Genomic DNA, 15,772 nt, shown 5'->3' on the forward strand with positions numbered 1-15,772 from the left:
GATGGAAAAGGAGCAAGATGAACACGGGGTCAGTTTGAGTTATAAAGTAACACTTCTCACCTCAATATTAAAAATGATTAAAAGTTTTTCCTGGTGGAATTTTAATTTATTAACTTTTAAGGCTTTACTAATCAAAAACCTCATTTTATTCCAATCTTTCCCTCTACATTACACAATCACAAGTAGTTTGGCATCAGAAGCTACAACGCCCATACTAAGGAGGTGTCTGCTAAAAGCTGAACTGTAACCACTGAAATGTTAGCAATTTGAATACAATTAACTAGCAATTTGAATACAATTAACTATTCATACATCGTGCTGCAAAGTACTCAAGTAAATTATAAGAATGACTGCTAATGAACTGTCTTTTAACTCAAGCAATTTAAATTCCGAGGAAAAAGCACTTGGAAAACGCACTATTTGCCTAAACAAGCAGCCTATTAAAAACAGCCAGGGTTTTGCTTTGCTCCTGAAGGTCCCTACCTACACCCCTCCGTATCACTGACTGTGCATACTAATTATGACCAAAGCAATCACAATTCGTCACTTGCGATTCTCTTTATGACAAAGACTACCCGGCATTTGTGGGTTTCTATACAGATTCTAACCTTCTAAGTGATTAAAAAGCTCTTTCTTCACTGGGGCCAAATTTTATAAATGGTTCTACATGGAGCACATGCAAAATACGTAAATATTTAATGAACAAAGCCTCTATTAAATTGTCTTTTAACAAAATGGTGATCTCCAAAGAACGTGCCATAACAGCGCCCCCCCGGCCAATCCCCTTAGAAAATGGGGCCAAATACACCCATTTCAAGAAACATGGTTTGGGTCAGATCTCCCATCAAAATAGCTGTTGGTGTGGGGCAGCTCGAAGGAGCATCTCCAGGACGGGGTTAGTCAAAGGGGGTGGAGAAGCTTGGCCCTGGGCCCCGAAGGACGGCGGCGAGGGGGCGATCCCAGAGTCCGAAGTCAAGGAGAAGTGAAGATGAGGGAGTGGTCTGCAGGAACCTGACGGGCGACTGAGCGGGCCGCCCGACTAGCGCAAGACAAGACGTGGGCTCCGCCACCCCAGCCAAGTCAACAGCAGCAGTACAAACTCTCCTTTCTGCCTTCAGGCCCCGCCTCAACCCCATTGGCAGCAGTTCCCGCCAATCCGCACAGGAACCACCCCCCGAGCCCGCCTGCAGGGTCCTGATTGGACGGGACGGGAGCCGGGGACCTCGTGTTACCAATCTGGGAGCCCCTTCCTCAGTCCCACGCGCGGGCCCAGGTGCGCCCCCGAACCCCCCATCCTGGGGCCGGCCCCGGCCTCGTCCCCGTCCCCTCCCCCACCCCCGGGGCTCCGGCTGAGACTTACCGTCCCGGGAGGTGCCCATCAACTGGTCCAGCATTGCGCGCATCTGGGCCTGCGCCGACATGGCGGCGGCGGAGCGAGCGGACGGGCGGGGGTGGGGCGCTGCCTGGGCCCTCTAGGGCTTGGGGTCTGGGGGGAACGCGGGAAAGGGGTCAGGGGAAGGTGCGATGTTGTCTCGCTGGCCGCCGCCGGCGCCGCCGCCTCGAGGCGTGCGGGAAAGGGAGCCGGAGGGAGGCTGCGGGAGAGTCCGGGCTGCTGCTCCTCACGACGACGTGAACGTGTGGAAGATGGCAGCCCTGTCTCTTTCCCCCCCCGCTGCGCCCTGGCTCTCCGTCCGCTTCGGGGGGGACACGGCGGCGACGCGGCCTGAGCAAGCTCTCGCCTCCGACACCGCCACCCGCCAGAAGCCTCCGACCCCCCCCGCCGAGCTCTGACGCCGCTCGCCGCCGCCGTCGACGCGCCGGGAGCGCGCACGCTCTGGGCGCACGGCCGTTTCCCGCGGAGCCTCCACCAACGGGCGTCCAACTGTGTGCGCTCGGCCCGCCCCTCCGGCGACGTGGACCGCCCTAACGGCTCTGCGGCGCGTGCCCGCGCGCAGCTCCCGCCCCTGGCCCTGAGATCTCGCGAGAGGCAGGCTCTCGGAAGCCATTCTGGAGCCGGATCTCCCCGCCCCCCGACTCCCACCCCGCACCCACCCAAGGCGCCAAAGCGCACGCTGGCCGTCGGGTGATGGCCACTGCTCGGCCTGCGGTGGCGGCCGGTAGGCTTCCTGCCCCGCCCCACCCAGCCCCGTTAGCACAGTGAGCCCGAGTGGACAGTAAGTAGTGGAGACCTCGGCGGTCGGCCAGCCGTGTGGGGAGCTGAGGCGTTAGCGTGGCTGACGGGTGTGCGTGGGGCCCGCCCGGACCCCATAGACGCGCTCTTCCCGCGGCCTCGTCCCCTCCGCGAGCGGGCCTGGACTGCTGACGTCGGGGAGCGGCAGCCGAAAGCTGTTAACGGGAAGCCAGCACTCCCCGTCCGGGCGTGTGTTTTGGGGAGCACGCGGGAGGGGGTTCCGCAGGGCGTTATCCTCACCCCTCCGGCCACGGGAAAGCCTGTGGCCGCCCCCGCTCGGCCGGCCCGCCGCGTCCTGGGGTTGGAAAGCAGTGAACATCCGATTCCCCATGTCTGATTATAGCGCTATTGTGAGGACAAAAAGCCAGAACAGCGTTCCAGGCCAGAGCCTTTCTATGGTGTTTTTAAGCACTTTCTCAGGAATAAGATATTAAACTTTTACAGTGAGATAGACCATGCGAGAATGTTGCAAGGAAATCATAGACGTCTTTTTTGCCTAAGAGTTATTTTTACACCATCCTGAGACTTAAAAATGCATTCACAGAATCAAACACTAACATTTTAGAGTCACATTCCCTTATAATTAATTATCAGGGGATTACAAAGTTTCCCTTGAGTTATTCAGAAAATTCTAAATTCCAACAACTGCAAATACGAGCAATACCATCCTTTAAAAACTGATTCACAATAGAAAAGTCCAAATGAATGTGTAAGAGCTGTGTGAACTGCTAAACGTAGGGGATGGCCTGAAAAACTAACACAGGCCCGGTGCCATAGCATAGTGGTTAAAGTCCTCTCCTTGCACACGCTGGGATCCCATATGGGCGCTGGTTCTAACCCTGACAGCCCCACTTCCCATCCAGCTCCCCGCTTGTGGCCAAAGCCTTGGGACCCTGCACCCACATGGGAGAAGCTGAAGGGCTCCAGGCTTCGGACTGGCTCAACTCCAGCCGTTGTGGTCACTTGGGGGAGTGAACTATCAGACGGAAGATCTTTCTGTCTCCTCCTCTCTTGTATATCTGCCTTTCCAAAAAAGTAAAGGAAAAAAACCCACAAAAATACAGTAAATGTTAACAGATTTTAACAATTATCTTTTACTTAATTTCCTTGTTGCTAGCATCTGAAATGCATCACATAAACACAGCTGAGTGTGATAATCATTCTTGCTTATATGAGGAATTATTTTAGATATAGATGGGAAATGCAAATTATGAAAACCCTGCACATGGATTTTTAAAATGTCTGCACCAACATAAGCTTAGATTTTCTTTTTTAAAGATGTATTTTTATTAGAAAGATATACAAAGAGGAGGTAAGATAGGAAGATCTCCCATTTATTGCTTTAATTTCCAAGTGGCTGCAACAGATGGAGCTGCACCGATCTGAAGCCAGAAGCCTGGAACTTCTTCCAGGTCTCCCACGCGGGTGCAGGGTCCCAAGGCTTTGGGCCGTCCTCGACTGCTTTCCCAGTCCACAAGCAGGGAGCTGGATGGGAAGTGGAGCACCTGGGATTATAACTGCACCCATATGGGATCCTGGCACGTGCAGGGTGCAGACATTAGCTGTTAGGCTACTGTGCCGGGATCACATCTTATAATTTTTGGTTTCTTGATGAAATGTCCAAGTTTAGCTGTTCTTTGTCCCTTGAAAGCAAAGATCTGGTCTAGTGTCCCAGTTCCAGTCTAGCATGGTGATTAGGGAGGTTTCTGTTTGTGGCCATGGATATATATGCATCTACTTACCTTTATTACTGAACATTTTTTTTTAAGATTTATTTATTTTTACTGCAAAGTCAGATATACAGATAGGAGGAGAGACAGAGAGGAAGATATTCCATTTGATAATTCACTCCCCAACTGGCTGCAACAGCTGGAGCTGCGCCGATCTGAAATCAGGAGCCTGGAACTTCTCCCAGGTCTCCCATGCCAATGCAGGGTCCCAAGGCTTTGGGCCATCCTCCACTGCTTTCCCAGTCCACAAGCAGGGAGCTGGATGGGAAGCGCGGCTACTGGGATTAGAACCGGCACCCATATGGGACTCGAGCATGTTTGAGGTGAGGATTTTAGCCACTAGGCCAACATGCCAGGCCCTGAACATTCTTTTAAAAGGGTTATTGGTTTTATTTAAAAGGTAAAATTACAGAGGAAAGCAGAGGCTCGTCCAGGCTGAAGCCAGTTTTCTCTAGGTTCCCACGCAGGTACAGGGTCCTAAGGCCTTGGGCCGTCCTCTGCTGTTTTCCCAGCCAGACAGGCAGCTACATGGGAAGTGCAGCAGCCAGGATATGAACCAGTGTGCATGTGGATGTCAGTAGCACATGCCCCTCTTCCCTAGACTATAACGCAAGCCCCTGAGCACGTATTTGAGAAAAAGATGTATGGGAATGATGTAAACCCTAATTTTAGCATATAATGCTATCTTCCTACAAAGAAAATTTAATTCTATTAGGAACCTGAGGACATTATTAATTGGCTATTGCTGTAAAGAAAGCCTCAATTTCTCTTACCCACCACAGCAACAGCTACACTGAGGAGCTCCCCTTGGAGTAGCAGACTAAGCTGGGATCCCATATGGGCGCCAGTTCGTGTCCTGGCTGCTCCACTTCCCATCCAGCTCTCTGCTTGTGACCTGGGAAAGGAGTCGAGGACGGCCCAAAGTCTTGGTAACCTGCACCAGCATAGGAGATCTAGAAGAGGCTCCTGGCTCCTGATCAGCTCAGCTCCAGCCACTGTGACCATTGGGGGAGTGAACCAGGATCCCATATAGGCGCTGGTTCTAATCCCAGCAGCCCTACTTCCCATCTAGCTCCCTGCTGTGGCCTCGGAAAGCAGTTGAGGATGGTCTAAAACCTTGGGACCCTACACCTGTGTGGGAGATCTGGAGGAAGTTCCTGACTCCTGGCTTCAGCGCAGCACTGGCCATTTTGGACACTTGGGGAGTGAATCTTCCATGGGATGGAAGATCTTCCGGTCTCTCCTCCTCTCTTTAAAAAAAAAAAAAAACTTGAACATCAACCTGGTGAAACATACTCAGATAAGACCTTTTCCAGTTTATTCCAAGAACCAAGTAGTCAACAAAATTACAGAATCTTTTTTCTTTTTTAGAAAATTATTTTTATAGTAATAAACATGTGGATAGAGGTGATTGAATCCATGCTCGAAGGCAGCATCCTGGGAGCATCTCCATGGTCACGGCTCCCAGCCCTTCCCGCCAGGCTGCTGGGGCAACTTGAGGCCCACCAGGCCAGCCAACTCCTCCACGGAGCGCTCCCCCTTGCCGTGGAACTCCTGGTGCAGAGCCACGTGTTCCCGGACGCTGCGCAGGAGGCACAGGTAGGTGGCGGCTTGGAAATGAAGCTGGTGCTGGGCTCTGCACAGCTTCTCGCTGGTGACCTACAGGGCAGCAAAGTCAGACCCTCTATTAACACCTCAGCCACCCGGACAGGCCTCCCGAGAAAGACAAATCGCACAAAGGAGACACACACATATATGAGGGTACTTCAAAACCACTGGTCGAAAATGAAATTAAAATGCTTATTTTGGAGCAAAAATTTGGAGATCGTTTTCATAATCCCAGTTTTTCCCGAGTTCTCTCACAGGTGTACACTGTTGTCTGGTTTGTGTTCGGAGATGGGTGATACTGACAGGTGCACTGCCTTGAATGCTCCAGGGAGCCATGTCCAAGTGTGGCTCAGGTCCGCAGCGCCTCTGACTGCCCAGAGTCCGCTTTCTCTACTTGAATGTCTAGAATGTCCAGGGTGAGATTCTGAGAGCCCAAGATCTGCAGATGTCTGTATGTAAACTGGTGCTCGTTCGCTGTTCAAAAATGGAATTCACCTGTTCCAGTAAAACCCTGAGTAATCAAGAGCACATTAAGCTGCTGTCAGCAGTGCCAGCATCCTATACGGGATTTGATTCAAGCTGCTCATATTACGGTGTGCTTCCCTGCTAATGCACCTGGGAGAGCTGCAGAGGACAGCTCAGATGCCTGCGCCTGTGTCCACTTGGGAGACCCGGATAAAGCTATCGGTTTCTGCTGGGCCCAGCCTTGGCAGCTGCAGCCATTTGGAGAGTGAATGAGTAGACAGAATATCTCTCTCTCTCCCCCTCTCTGTAATTCTTTCAACTGAGTAATGAAAAAAAAATTAATAATTGAAAATTGGGCCCGGCGGCGTGGCCTAGTGGCTAAAGTCCTAGCCTTGAACGCGCCAGGATCCCATATGGGGCCGGTTCTAATCCCAGCAGCTCCACTACCCATCCAGCTCCCTGCTTGTGGCCTGGGAAAGCAGTTGAGGACAGCCAAAAGCTTTGGGACCCTGCACCCGTGTAGGAGATCCAGAAGAGGTTCCTGGTTCACGGCTTCGGAATGGTGCAGCACCGCCCATTGTGGTCACTTGGGGAGTGAATTATCGGATGGAAGATCTTCCTCTTTGTCTCTCCTCCTCGCTGTATATCTGACTTTGTAATAAAGAATAAATCTTTAAAAAAAATAATAATAACAATTGAAAACTTATGAGAAATTAATGTCCAGAGGCCAGTGTTTTGGTATGGTACATTACGCTCCCATCTGCAATGCCACCGTCTCTGGGTACTAGTTCTAGCCCTGGTGGCTCCATTTCTGACCCAGCTCCCTGCTAATGGCCTGGGAAAGCAACAGAGGATGGCTCAAGTGTTTGGTCCCTACACCCATGTGGGAGACCCAGAAGCTCCTGGCTTCTGGCTCTGGTCGTTATGGGAGTGAATCTGCACATAGATTTCTCTCTGTGTCTAACTCTGCCTTTCAAACAAATAAATCTTAAATAATAATTTTGAAAAGGGCCCAGTGCAGTAGCCTCATGCCTAAAGTCCTTGCCTTGTATGTTCTGGGATTCTATATGGGTGCTAGTTCTAACTCCAGTGGCTCTGCTTTCCAATCAGCTCCCTGCTTGTGGCCTGGAAAAGCAGCAGTCGAAGACAGGCTAAAACCTTGGGACCCTGTATCTACATGGGAGACCCATAAGAAGGTCATGGCTCCTGGCTTCGGATCAGTGCAGCTCCAGCCATTGCAGTCACTTGGGGAGTGAATCCGTGGACAGAAGATCTTCCTTTCTGTCTCTCCTCCTTTCTCCTGTATATCTGACTTTCTAATAAAAATGAAAAAAAAAAGATGAATGCCAAGCATTACTGAGAGGTCTCGTTCATTTAGATAAGGCCAAATTTGTAGGATGTGACACAGGCATTCACTGTCAGAACTGTGATCCTGACATCGCTGGCGCCTGAAGCAGGCGATGTCAAGAAAGGGCCAGCGCTGTGACCACAGCTCCCAGAGGAGATGCCAGCCGTGGCCGGCGACAGGAGACAGGACGGTAAAATGCATCAGCCATTTCTGAGCTAGCTCCAAGCCAGAAGTGAACAGCAACTACTCCTGTCCTCAAGGGTGATGGACACAGTGGTATTCCTGGAACTGTCACCGTGAATTCCAGTCACTGCTCTCCAGGACCATGACAAACTCCAGCAAATGTAACTACAATCACGTCGCCTTCAAAATCTTACCACGACTTTCCACTGCACTTCCAATGAATTGAATTCCTATCTCCCACCCACTACAGCTTCCTCCACCCACACACCATTGTCGGTGGGGACTTGTCTGCCCGGCAGCATCATCATGGGGCTCCCCACCTCCCCCCACTCCCACTCCCACTTCCACTCCAACTGATCGCACATGTCAGCCGCGTTCGCTTCGCCACTTACTTATCCCAAGAGCTTCACTGTACAGGCCTTCACATGATTAGGCTTAAGAGACAGGATCAAGCGCATCTTCTCACTCCAGCCTTATGGCCACTTGCAATGCTCCCCGCCCAGCCTCAGCATTCCTCACAGCTCCCTGCTCATGCGCCTGGGAGAGCGGGAAGACCGCCAGCAGCAGGGAGACCCCAGTGGAGTTCAGGGCTCCTGGTCGCCAGCACATGTTGTGAACCAGCAGATGCAAGACCTCTCTGCCTCTGCTGCTGCTTCTCTTTATGTAACTCTGCCTCTCAAATTAAAACAACATACAAGGGCTGGTGTTACGGCGCAGTAGGTGAAGCCGCCCCAGCGATTCCCGCACGTGTCCCCTCTGGTGCCAGTTCAAGTCTGTTCCAGCAGCCAAGGAGAGCCCCGTACTTTGACCCATTAGGGGGACCAGGAGGTTATTCTGCCTGCTGGCTTCTACCTCGTCCAGACAGCACCAATTTGGCCACGTAACCAGCAGATGCAAGATCCGTCTCTCCCTCTTGAATTCCGTCTTTCAAATATAAACTAGGTGCCCTTTAGTTCTAAGATGTTGCATTGTAACTTTCAACGCTCAGAAACGCGGCCTTTCCCTTCCTTGATCAAGGACAGCAGCTTCCAATCCCTAAAGCTTGGGCTGCCTTGCCAACCTGCTGGGTTTGATGTAGACTGCACCATCTTTCTGCCTCAGCCAGATCCAGAATTCCAAAGGCAGCAGTGGATGGGTGAGGACTGTGTAACTGTAAACGACAGCCTGGTGAGGCAGCTTCTGGCTGTTCTACAGGCCCATATTAACACCCCGGCATCCCACTGCGCAATCTGAAAACGGGAACTATTTGCTCAAGGATTTCCCCACCGATTTCCCACATTCGTCCTGTTATTTATGGCACGCACCCAGCTAATGTAACTGGCAGCACCACTTCCCCACAGGTTACCACAAGGCTCCAACGCACACACAGCGGTCCCTGCTCTCCAACAAGTCCCCCCTCGGTCAGCAGCTCAGTCGTCGGCCTCCCAGTTTCCCCAAGTCCTGCCAGCTATCCCTGAGAGTGCGACCCGCTCCCTGCCCCGGCGTCGCAGCGAGGGCAGCTGACCACCCGATGAAATGCCCCTGGACGGCTCCGCCCCTCCGCGGGACTGGAACGACGGACCCAGGGCCACGGTGCTTCCTCGCCGGTCCTACACCAGCAACCCTGTCAGTCTGGTTCGGACAGGGGGCTCGGGGGACGGCCGGCCTCAAAAGGCTAACGCCAAGATGCTAGGTCCCCGTCCCGGCGGGGAGAACTTGGGGCCGCGGCGTCCGTACCCGATGTGCACGGAAAGCCTTCAGTAGGTACCGATAGGCCGCGGTGTCGCGATAGGGTCGACCGGTGGCCGCGTTCAGGTAACGTAACTCCCGCAGAAGGCCTCGCAGCGTGCGCGCCGGAGACCCCAAGGCCGCCATGTTCCTGTCCTCTGGGCCTGCGGCGCCAGGCCGTCCCTCGGCCGGCGCAACCCTCCGCGCGCCCCTCTTCCGGCCGCGCAGTGGTACGGCCCGACCCAGACCGCGGGCTCTCCCCCTATCAATGACCAGCCTTCCCTGAAGGAGGCAGCCATGTGAGTCGAACGCCGAGCAGGGTCCCAACGAGTTGAGAAAAGCAAACGAAAGCCGAGGGTAACCGCCGCAGGAAAATCCTTTCTATAGTTTATCATTTTAACACGCTGTTACAGGGCCGAGCGCCGAGAATCAGGGGGAACCACCCACATCAGGGCTGTGGGCTCGGTACGGAACGCGCCGAGAACATACTTAACGATTTCTAAAAGGGCTACAAAAGTTTATCGTAATGGCTGACTTCAAAAAAAGCTTAAGGGACCTCCGGTTAGGAGGAAGCACGATAGTCCTAGCGAGCAAGTCGAACATCTAGAAAACCACACAGGTCCGCACACTTGAAGATAAAAATGTAGGTGCGTTTTCGGAAATTAATACAGCAAAAAAAGAAATCACCCCAGATGGGACTCGAACCCACAATCCCTGGCTTAGGAGGCCAATGCCTTATCCATTAGGCCACTGGGGCTTCTGTAGGCCGAATGCTGAAGCATCGTATTCAATTATTTTATAGTTAGTACGTCACATTCGAGCTTCTACCCTATCCAGTTGGACCACACCCAGTCCTGGCGGGCGCAGGGAGCATGCTGGGAGTTGTAGTTCATCTAACCTAAGGCCACAATACCGCTGCTGAGGCGTCTACTCGACGCCGCGCTGACAGGCCGGGCGCGGCGCGAGCACGCGCACGCTTGGCAAACCACGTAGCCCTGCGCCTGCGCACAAAGGCGGGCTGCTAACTCGGCGGAGCGTCCCGACCCTCCAGCCTTGCCCTCGGAGGAGATCCGGCGCCGGCGAGCTCTTACCGGAAACGGCCGGCCCCTTCCGGTCGTGCGGCTTTGGCAGTGAGGCTGAGCTCCGGCCGGTCGTTAGGGGGCGCCCGCGGCGGTCAGCTTCTGTTTCCGGTGGAGAGGCTGAAGGCATTTCCACGGCCTCGGCGGAAATGTCTTTTTGAGTCGTGTCTTTTTGAGTGGGCGAGTGGGCCGTGAACGAGTGAGGGTGGGAGTCAGCGCCCTTGGCCTGCGCTGATGCCCGAGCCGTGGCCCGGTCCCCCGGGCAGCAGGTGCAGCCCAGGAGGAGCCGCGGGCGGGGGAGACTGGCTTGTCCCCTGGGCCCAGTGACAGCATTCCCAGGAACCCCCAGAGTCCTCTGATGGTTATTACGAATTGGGGCCCGGGGTCGGAGGGCGGCCAGTTAACAGGAGACACATTAGCGCATACTTTGCCTAAATAGACCCTTGCTATATCTTTTTGTTTAATAGTATAGTTTGTTAGATCAAACGAGGAGCTTGCAGTTCCATCCCAGGCCCCCATCTGGGCGCAGAGGCCCAAGCACTGGGCTATCTTTGGCTTTTCCAGGTACCTCCATAGGGAACTGAATCTGAAACACAGTACTTGGGACTCGAACCAATACCCACACGGGATGCTGGCTTTGCAAGTGGAGGCCTTTTTTGCTTTAAAGAACATTTCCTTTCTTTTTAAAAAGTTTTTATTGGAAAGGCAAATTGACAGGAGCAAACGATCTTTTGTCCACTGGTTCACTCTCCAAGTGGCCCCACTGGCTGGAGCCGAGTCCATTTTGAAGCCTGAAGTCAGGACCTTCTTCCGGCTCTTCCATGTGTGTGCAGGGTCCCAAGGCTTTGGGACATCTCAACTGCTTTCCCAGGCCACAAGCAGGGAGCTGGATGGGAAGCAGGGTTGCTGGGATTAGAACCTGTACCCAGATGGGATCCTGGCGCATGCAAGGTGAGGACTTTAGCCAATACGCTACCATGCCCGGCCCCCAGGTGAGATTTCTGTGGGATTCCCTGCTGAACTCAAACCCAGGCCACAGCGTGGTCTGACTTTGGAGTGCATGTATCAGGACTCTACCTCAGTTTCTGATGCCTGTGCAGTGGACAGCATGCCCAGATTGACAAAGGGGACATGACAACGAGCGCATCTAGGCTAGCAGGAGATACCCAGTACCTTCTCAGAAGATGGAAAGCAGAACAAGATAGGTGGCTCTCCTGGCCAGCTTTGAGGCAAGTGTCTGGGTCTGTGGAGGCAGTAACGTGGACGTGATCAATCAGTAGACCCTGAAGTTTTACTGACCCTGGGGGCAATGAGATGGACAGCTCAGAACCATCACATGCGCTCAAGTAACACCCTTGGAACACTCTTCCCCAGCTAGGGGTCTCTCAGGCGTCATTAAAGGAACACCCGCTATCCCTAAGTGCTGAAGTGGGAGTGGCCCTCTCCCCTTCCTCCCCTGTGGGATACATAGGAAAAAAACATTAAAATATTTGTCCCACCAACCTTTCTCTACTCTAGACCCTCCAAAGGCCCACATGGATGTGCATTCCTCTCAACTATGTAGACAACATTAATAATAATAAAAGATGAAACAAAAACCCAGCCTGCTGCTGCCAAGGAACCCTGCATCCAAGTGGAGACCCAAAAGAAGTTCCCAGCTCCTGGGTTCAAATCAGCTCAGCCCCGGCCATTGCGGCCAGTTGGGGAGTGAACCAGTGGATGGAAGATCTTTCTCTCTTCACTGTAAATCCGACTTTTCAATAAAAATAAATATTTTTCAAAAATGTTACATGCTATTCAAATTTTCTAGTCAGATTAGAAACCAAGTTTCGAAGCCATGCAGCAAGAAGTTCTCCCCAAATCCTACGATAAATCTGGTAAAGTGAAAATATTACAGGCACAGTCACCACAGCTTGCAACACTGATCCAGGGCCACTGGGCATGGACTGTACGGACATCCACACCTGCTGGGGCTGGCTTGTTTACATTGCTGTGCCAGAATACATTTACATCAGTACCCAAGAATCACATTCCATGGCAGGAATGTCTAATTGGCATGGCCTGGGTCACATGCCGTGGCTTCAAGGGCAGTTGGGAAAGCAAATATTTTACTATTCAATTTTACTGAGCACCTGCTATGAGCCAGGCATAAGTCTAGATGCTAGGAAAGACAGCTAATAAAGCAATGAACTAGTGTGTCCAATGGTGACATGTGCTATGGGTGGGGGGTGGGAATTAAATTGAAAGCCAGGGCTGGGGGCTGGGCCCTGGTGAACATGTTCAAGGAGGTCCCTAGTGACAAGGTGACAGGTGAGCACACATCCCAGTGAGCTGAGGCATCAGCATATTTATGGGGCAGGGCAATGGCCAGATTGTTCACAAGGGAGACCCTATCTGCATCCCCCTTGGTCACCTTTATCCCATCCTTGAAGCTGTGTGTGGATTGGACGAGTTTTGTATGCCCAATGAAACTATGGGGGCAGACCTTGTAGGTGCTAATCTTTCTCTCTGCGATCACAGAACATGTTAGTTCCCATGAAAGAGGTGCATGCATGTACTGGCATAACTTTCATTGCTGTAGCTGTGTGCTCTGAAATATAACTGCCAATTTTTTTTGAGTGTGTATCCATATCAGTAAAAATCTTGTGCCCTATATATCTTTTATTTATTTTAAATTTATAGACATTTATCACTCCACCAATTTAGTACATACATCATAAAACATGCACAAAGTACAAATCAAGGAATTTTTTGAAAAGGAACTAAACAATGCTTTGAAAATATTTTATTTATTAACAGTAAAAAATTGTAATTTCAGTAAAGAACAGTTTATTTAAAACAATGTAACTCAATATGTTCCATTATTATGAAAAAAAATCTGTAACACTTTAGTTCAGGCAACAAAATCACATAGTGATAACGATTTCGAAACATCCATTTTCAAATTTCTCTCTTCATACCATGAAATTCATGTGTCACTGATAGCTAAAGAAAAAACACTTTTAACTGAAGAGACCTATGAAGCATGTTCATATCTTTCAACATGTCAGCTAGGCAGGGCCCAGTAAGCATACAGGAAACCATCACAGGCCTTTCATCAGAGAGGAACTGAGTACAGGGCACTTAGATGCTCTCAACACTTTGAGAAGGGTTGCGGGATCTGGGAGCCAGGCGTAGCTTGCCACCTCTATACATGTGCACTCTGAGCACAGGAGGCTGGCAGCTGTGGCCACTCTGGCACTCTGACAGCTCCAATGTAATGGGAGCAGGGCTGCCAGGCCCCACTTCCACATTTGCTAGGTGTTACACAGAGGAACTCAACTTCTTCCTTCCCACCTGCAAGAGCACGCTGGCAGCACATCATTCTGTCTTGAAGAGCCGTGAAGGCAAGGGAGTTTGGGAAACGCTGCTGCTTCTTCCATTCTAGTTCCTCTGCAGTTCAGAACAGCACAGAGGGATGTGGGAAAAAAAAGCGCCAGAAACACTCTGCAGCAGCACCCTCTAGCCCACAAAGGAAAGATCTGCACACCAGGAATGCAGAAAATCCAAACACCTTCATATTTGGCAGCTCTGATATATGAGGTGTTAATGGCCACTTCCCACTGTGCAGTATCACCATTATTCAAAGGTCTTACTTTGAATCAAGTTGGCTTCACTGGTAACATCTATAGCCTAGAAACAGCAGATAAGTGTAACTGTGAACAAGCAAGCTGCACCTGCCACATGTGACCAGATAGCCAGGGGTTCCTTCTCAGTGTGCTAGCAGGTACTTGCTCGGGGAACTGCTTCCTCTCCTGCTTGAAGTTAGGGCTGGCCCACATCACTTGTCCAAGACATGGCAGGGCAGTTATCTTTGGTTTGAAACATGCCCAGCTTGCATCACATTAAAATTCCCATGTTCACCTCCACTTCTCCATATTGCCAGACTGGCAGCCAAGTGGGCTGTGAGGGCTTGGGAGCAGCAGCAGCCTGAGCTGTTCTCTCATGCAACCTTTCACTGAGCGAGCAACCTGATGAAGGCAACTTTCATGTTCCCTCAAGTGTCCCTACAAATCGGTTGTGATGACAGGTCCTTTCCTGGCCCGCAGAAAACTGACAGCTTTTCCAATTGCTTTCAGGCAACACAAGTTCAAGGGTTTTTATCATACTGTAATTACTTAAAGAAGAGCCTCTTTTTCAAGGTATTCCTAGTCCTGTCCAGTGTCCTAACACAATTTGACAAGTCATCGCCCCTGTTCCAGCCTGAGTGTTTTGAGGAGAATGGGTCTGGGTCAGCATCGTTTCTGGTTCTTGCAGTCCCGTCTCCCCCACTTGCCAGGTGCAGTTCTGGGCCTGCTCTCTGTGGAGGCAGGGGGAGGCAGGCGCCCAGTGTCACTGGAGGAGCAGGGCTGGCCACTGATGTTCCTGTCCTGCTCTCCGAACTGTTGCAGGTGTTTCTGAGACTTCATCCGCCACTGAAGCTCTCTCACCAGCCGATCCCACAAGGGCAGACCTCCTCCAGACAGATGCGTGGCTTCCAGCCCAGCCCCTGAGCTTCTGGTGGTTCCCTGCTTCAGAGAGGTCATCCCATCCCTCTTGGTAAGCCTTCTTAAAATGACTGCACCAGACCCCTGGGGCTCTGGAAGGATAGGCAGCCTTGGTCCACCTCTGTCAGCTCCTGGGGTTGGAGAGTGGGGCAATTGTGCCTGTCTTCAAGCATATCTGGAGCAAGTCAGATACTGTCCCCTGGTCCTCCCAGACTTTGGGAGATGTTCAGTGCCAGCATGGTCCGTAGGCGGAGCCCCTCGCTTGGAACGAGAGGAAGAGAGAGCCTCTCCCTCCCATCCTCCCTGGCGAGAAGGGGAGACGGCCAGCACATGGACAAGCGCTTCCAGGGAGATTCTGGCACACACTCCGACACAGCCCCGCTGCAGATGCCAAGCCACTCCTTCCCAACACGGAGCTGGCACTATGGGTTTCACCATCTCTTAGCATGGGCTGCAAGGATGAGCTAGCTCCTCCTCCCTTTAGACTGTGGAAGAACTTGGCACCTATGGTTTTGTTCTCAGCCTTTGGGGTCTCTGGTGAAACTGACACAGAAAGAGTCCCAGTTTAGTCAGTGAAATGACATCATTACCACTTCCTCCTTGGGGAACAACTGCTCTTGCATCAGGACACTCACTGTACCGCAGGTGGCACTGGGGACACTTGGACTTACGGACTGGGCTGTGTGAAGGCACAGTTAATGTGCAAGTATTGCCTATTCATGTTCACTATTATTTTAAAACAAAACACATGTTGTTTTTGACACTGATAATTAACAGTGTAGCAAAATCTCTCTCAATAAAGAATACCTTAAAGTGTTGGGTGAAATCTCAGAACATACAAAAATGCTTGCTGACAGCTTGACTGAGCTGCCAGCAGAGGGCAGAAGGCTGCCAATCACCACGGTGGGAGGTCACACCACAGGCTGTGGTGCAGT

General features: G+C 51.7%; 2 protein-coding genes and 1 non-coding gene across 5 annotated transcripts in view; all 3 read right to left on the reverse strand.

Moving 5' to 3' along the window:
• The window catches only part of LOC121170791 (putative RNA-binding protein Luc7-like 2), a 40,751-nt gene extending 38,970 nt beyond the window's left edge, over positions 1 to 1,781 (reverse strand). For 2 of the 3 annotated variants that reach the window (XM_041002103.1, XM_041002099.1), the window contains exon 1: positions 1,361 to 1,781. In XM_041002103.1, the coding sequence (XP_040858037.1) occupies positions 1,361 to 1,421 (61 nt within the window). In that variant the 5' untranslated portion in view covers positions 1,422 to 1,781. The remainder of the gene's footprint in view (positions 1 to 1,360) is intronic. The other variant, XM_041002098.1, reaches the window with a different exon arrangement.
• Positions 1,782 to 5,217: 3,436 nt separating this feature from the next.
• On the reverse strand, positions 5,218 to 9,503 carry FMC1 (formation of mitochondrial complex V assembly factor 1 homolog). Its single transcript, XM_041002108.1, has 2 exons — positions 9,242 to 9,503; positions 5,218 to 5,580 (listed from the first exon to the last, which is right to left on the reverse strand). Exons 1-2 carry the CDS (start codon positions 9,377 to 9,379, stop codon positions 5,377 to 5,379), a joined length of 342 nt encoding a protein of 113 aa, XP_040858042.1. The 5' UTR covers positions 9,380 to 9,503; the 3' UTR covers positions 5,218 to 5,376.
• A 413-nt stretch (positions 9,504 to 9,916) lies between these two features.
• Positions 9,917 to 9,989, reverse strand: TRNAR-CCU. The gene has a single exon. It is a non-coding gene; the product is annotated as a tRNA-Arg (tRNA).
• Between the last annotated feature and the right edge of the window lie 5,783 nt (positions 9,990 to 15,772).

The sequence above is a fragment of the Ochotona curzoniae genome, unplaced genomic scaffold, assembly GCF_017591425.1.
Source record: "Ochotona curzoniae isolate NIBS_2020 unplaced genomic scaffold, NIBS_Ocur_1.0 scaffold_2476, whole genome shotgun sequence".
NCBI classification, from domain to species: domain Eukaryota; kingdom Metazoa; phylum Chordata; class Mammalia; order Lagomorpha; family Ochotonidae; genus Ochotona; species Ochotona curzoniae.